This window comes from Chanos chanos, chromosome 6, assembly GCF_902362185.1.
Source record: "Chanos chanos chromosome 6, fChaCha1.1, whole genome shotgun sequence".
NCBI classification, from domain to species: domain Eukaryota; kingdom Metazoa; phylum Chordata; class Actinopteri; order Gonorynchiformes; family Chanidae; genus Chanos; species Chanos chanos.
In genome coordinates this window covers 48,274,558-48,279,885 of record NC_044500.1, presented here as the reverse complement: position 1 = coordinate 48,279,885, position 5,328 = coordinate 48,274,558, and the positions used below count along the sequence as shown (strand labels likewise).

The 5,328-nt window shown below is 46.7% G+C and overlaps 1 protein-coding gene across 1 annotated transcript in view; it reads left to right on the top strand.

Annotated features, from left to right (window-relative positions):
• Positions 1 to 4,308: 4,308 nt before the first annotated feature.
• hyal2a (hyaluronidase 2a) overlaps positions 4,309 to 5,328 on the top strand; it is a 3,936-nt gene continuing 2,916 nt past the window's right edge. The window contains exon 1 of the mRNA XM_030777762.1: positions 4,309 to 5,274. Coding sequence (XP_030633622.1) covers positions 4,339 to 5,274 — 936 coding nt within the window. The 5' untranslated portion in view covers positions 4,309 to 4,338. The remainder of the gene's footprint in view (positions 5,275 to 5,328) is intronic.

Below are 5,328 nucleotides of genomic sequence, written 5' to 3'. Positions count from 1 at the left end.
ATTATACATGAGTAAAATAGTTTATCTGGTTAAAAAACCTGTGTGTGTGTGTGTTCATTATGGAGAATGTATGGAAGGGTCATAACTTATAAATGAATGAATCAATTTTTATTTTCACTACAATATGAAGAGAACAATTCATCCTTTACATAATTCATAGGTCGGGCTATATATATATATATGTGTGTGTGTGTGTGTGTGTGTATATATATATATATATATGTATATAAACACATATAAATACAATATTTATGAAAAAATGTGTTCCCAACGACATTGTACATCAGAGCCATTTGGTCTCTATCTCCTGTCTTTGGAGGTGAAGTGGTTCAGTCACCCTAGCACAGTGGTATAATTAGACTGGCTTTGATGTCGTTAGTGGAAACAGACGCCTGTTTTACTGTTGGGTCTGTGAAGGATTTGAGTCTGGAGAGAAAGAAGTGCGTCTGAGCGCATGTCTGTACGAGATCCCTCGACTGGAGCGGGTTTCCTACCCCTCCTAATCCCCGGGTCCATCTTCAAAAGACGTTCTCTCGCTGCTGTTTGTCCGACGGCCCGGGGAGACCAGTGGTATGCAGCATCTTTAGTAAAACCCTGTTTAAACAAGCACATCATACTGCGATGCTGAATGAGATTTGGTTTCCCAATGCCTCTTACGTTTGCCTAAAGTACATTCATTCAGTCCACGGGCCGATTTCCCTTCAGTTTGTTCGTAACCGAGGTTCGACAAGAGTTTTGAGTTTGACTCATGGCCCTTGTCAGATGGAAAAACACAGTGTAGTGGTGGTGTTTGATTTGGTTGTTTGTTCAGTGAAACTATGTGCCGTCTCCACCGAGCCCCGGTGTGTGGGTTGTTGCCTTGCGTTAGGAATGTGGGGGCGGGACAAGTTAAAATGTCAAAGGTCGAGCCCCTTGTTGTGTTGTGTCCCATAACTTTGCCCTTTGATGTCCGACCGCGAGGCCCTCGGTTGGCACGAGGGCAGTCCCCTTCGGTAGATGTTCCTTTGTTGTCATGACGATAATCAGAGGGCGGTTCCGAGGCCTTGAAGGTGGGTTCCATTGGAAACAGATGCAGGGGCGCGGACTTTCGCTCGGGGCAGGGTTGCGTTCCGCGCTGGATAGGAAGTCCTCGGTGGAAGGCCCTGCTACCTCTGGAAAACGGAGAATGTTGGGTCACACGCCCGTCCGCCTGAGGGACAGGAAGTGCGCATGTGTTAACACAGGATGCCCCCCCCCCCCCAAGCCCAATCCCCACCCCACCACGTTACAGAGACTGATAACACAGAGAGCTGATGATGTTTTTTTTAAAGAGTCCTGGACAATGGATGAAGAAAATCACATTTGGATAAAAAGAAAAGTTGGGTTACTGCCATAGTGTGTGTGTGTGTGATTATAGTTTTTGTTGTATAATACAAACATGGGTGTTAATAAGAGCCTGGGTTGACAGAGTGTTGAGGAGCTTTCTGTATTGACCTGTTTATCCGTGGCTGTGTTCTTGGTACTGGGTTGTTTTCAGTTTAAGGATGTAGGCTGTGGGACGCGGATGTATATCCGTGAAGAACATACGGACTTTTGGATCAGACACGACCAGTTCTGCTGATTTAAGGGAAGAAAAAGTCCATGTGGGGAACTGAACGATGACGAACTTAATGTGAATCCTAAAGGAAATGACTTCTGAAACTACTGACAGCTGTGGGGGTGTGTGTGTAGGTGCGACATAGGAGAAAAAAAGGGGAAAAAGAGATGGCTGACGTTCTTGTGTGTGTGTGTGTGTGTGTGTGTGTCTGTGTGTGTGTGTGTGTTAGCATTAGCAGTTCTCGTCTGTGTGGCTGAAGGGGTGTGTTTGTGCCCAGTTCCTCTGACATTGTTAAGTTTCCTGAACTGGACGGATAATGATGTAAAGCCCCTGGTTAAGGGTGAATGGGACGGAAACTCCCTCCACCCCCAGCACGCACACACACACACACACACACACACACTCACACAGGTAGATGAGTCAGCAGAGTGTGAAGAAGAGGAGTAGCGGGGGAGGGAGGGGGGGGGGGTGTTTGGACAGGACCGGCTCAGGCAGGGCTTGGACAGGAACAGACCCCCACGCTCATTTCCGGACTCTTCTGTGCCTCCTGAATGCCTGGAGGCTTTTCTGCACAGTCTTCGGTTTTACAGGGAGTTCTGTGGCAGCGTGTCTGGACATCTCTAAAACGACTAAACTTCAAAAGCCCCCAGTGTAACAATTACAGACTGACATTTAGTCTCACTGATCGCCTGTCACCGGGATTCTCACTGTTACTCATTATCTAACGAAGTTTTTTCTTAAAGAAAGAAAGAGAGAAAGAAAATATCTGAATAGAACTGTCATAACGATGCAATAAATTGCTGTAATGTAATTATTAAGGCTTTATTTGTAAACTTCAGATCCTTTTCTCAGATCAAAACAGAAACTGATTAAAGTTCACCTTCTAAATTAAGTGCCAATATTCGGAACTCTGTGAGTCCGCATGTCCCACGGTTATGATATTACAGGCCTGAGGAATGCCTTCAAGCGAACCTCTGACTTATGGACCATTCGTCACAGCGGCGTCAATGATCCGAATTCATCTCTCAGATTCTCACCTCACCTTAGTGTTAATGAGATCAGTTTGGTCCGAACTACTCCCATACAGAAGGCAATGAAAATACAGGTTCTCTCCATGACAGAAACGAACAAAAAATATTCACTAAGCATGGTGTAAAAAACAAACCCTCCGGTATGGACACACACGCCCACTGGACAGTCGGTGCTCTGATTATCCGTGGATAAGCAAACAGTGAAACTACCTCGCCAAAAACAATCCCTATTCATCACAGGTCGCAAAATTGCAAATACACAAGTTCCTCCGTGTTATATCAAGTCCTCATCAAACCTGGTATGATTCATCAAAAGAACAAGTACGGATGAATAAACAAAGCAAGCAAAGCAAACAAACAAACAAACAAAAATGAATCATGGAGGCCCGACCCTCCCTTTCCCACTCCGAACACTTGAAAAAAAATGAGATCCTTTGCACTGTAAGACAATTTAATTTAGTAGCCTTCACGGACTGCTTTAATTTAGTTCATCTGGGGATAAGGCAGAGAACAATGACTACAAAAAATGAGACAAAAAAAAATCAGTTAAAACATCTGTCGACAGAGATGATTACTCTTTTTTTCATCTGTAAGATATCGAAACCGAGGGACATTAACGTTAACACGCCCACAGACGGTCCTCCATAAATTTAATGTTAATTTCGCCACTCCCCCTCGCTGTATCAATGGAACATGCCAAAAGTGTCTTTCCCTGGGTCAGAGTGGATCGCCGTATGAAGCGGCTGGGGGTACCTACGGTTCTGGAATGCCAGGAACCTGGATATCTGAGGAAGGGTCTTTTTTCCCGTTACATTTTTTTTTGAAGTTTGATTTTACTTGTGTACCAGCTCGGACTATCTCATTGAAAAGTTGGGGTAAAACTTTCGTTGTTTTACAATCACACGGAGACAACTTAAACTAGCTTACGTGGAGCATGGTATTTATCGTAGCTCCAGGGTAATGGGACAAACAGCGTTGTGGTAAGTGGTAAGTTGTTTTCTATGTTTTTCTTTTTTAATGTAGAAGGTTCAGTCTTTACATTTACAACACAAATGGGTAACCATGTCAAGTTCATCCTGGGAGTTAAACAAGATTGGAACAGAACAGGTTAAACTGTTATGCGACAGAAGTGTTTTGTGGGTTGATGTATGCCTGTCAGTAGTCTGCTAGTGTCCGGCGTTAAAGACTGATAGTGTAAAGTGGATTAAATCGGTAGGGAATTCTCATTAGACCAGTCAAAGTGCAAATTGCGTCCAGATGCGCTCGTCTATCGTGCCAATCTTGTGCACAGTGGGAAGAGCGTAATTCATTTGGACCGTACACAACCAAAACTAAATTAACGACATTGACTTTGAGATGTCGTGAGAGCGCCTCAGTGTTTTGTGAAGTCAGAGATATTCTGAGGGCGGAATGACTAGTATCTAAAATAGAGCAGTAACTCAAGCCTCAGACTTAATCCCCATCAGAAATATCCAGCGTCTCGAAAGACCGATCGAACGTCAAAAAGCGTTGTTACTAACCCTTTATTACTATGAATGAATTAACTTATTCGTTCACCCGACTAATTTAACGGTATATAATTGTCCGTTGTAACAGAACCACGTCAAGGCGACTGATATATATTCAGTGTGATAGTAAGAACTGAGTAAAATGCTATACCTAAATGTTCTTTTAAATCTGAACAGAAGATCACAGAGCGACAGCCAGAGGTGTGAATGTACAACACAAACCATGGCAAACTGGTTCGTGCTTAACTGGGGAGCATGGTTTCTACTGGTTTCACTGGTCTGGGACCACTTTACATTCGGTTATGATCTGAAGCCTACGATATGGCCTTTGTATTCCCAGAAGCCTTTGCTTCTGGCGTGGAACGCCCCCACAGAGGACTGTGGTCCCCGGCACGGCGTCCATTTCCAATTGGACCAGTTCCAGATCGTGGCTTCCCCCAACGAGGGCTTTGTGCGACAGAACCTCACGATATTTTACAAGGACCGCTTGGGCCTGTACCCTTACTTTGAAAGTGACGGCACTGCCGTGAACGGAGGGCTCCCTCAGATAGCCAGCCTCACGCACCACCTGGAGAAAGTCCCGGCAGGCATCGAGCGGTACATCCGGAATCCGGCCGTCCGAGGCCTGGCCGTCATCGACTGGGAGGAGTGGCGGCCGCTGTGGATCCGTAACTGGGACGTCAAAGACGTTTACAGGGAGCAGTCGCGCAGGCTGGTCGCTCAGAAAAACCCCAAATGGGTTCAGACTCGGGTCGGCAAAGTGGCCCAGCAGGAGTTTGAGATGTCTGCGCGTAAGTTCATGCTGGAGACGTTAAAACTGGCCAAGAGCCTCCGTCCTCACCAGCTCTGGGGCTTCTACCTCTTCCCCGACTGCTACAACCACGACTACCGTAACAGCCTGGAGAGCTACACGGGCCGCTGCCCCGACGTGGAGGAGGCGCGAAACGACCAGCTCAGCTGGCTGTGGACGGAGAGCACGGCCCTCTACCCCTCCGTCTACATGGGCTCCATCCTTCGCTCCACGCCCTTCGCTCGGCAGTTCGTCCGTAACCGGGTGAAGGAGGGCATGCGCCTGGCGTCCAGCGGAGACGGGTTGGCGCGGCCCGTCTTCGTCTACGCGCGGCCGACCTACGCTAACGAGCTGGGGCTCCTCACCGAGGTGAGAATCCGTCCGCAGGGTGAAGGCAACCCTAAAAAAACAAAAAAACAAACA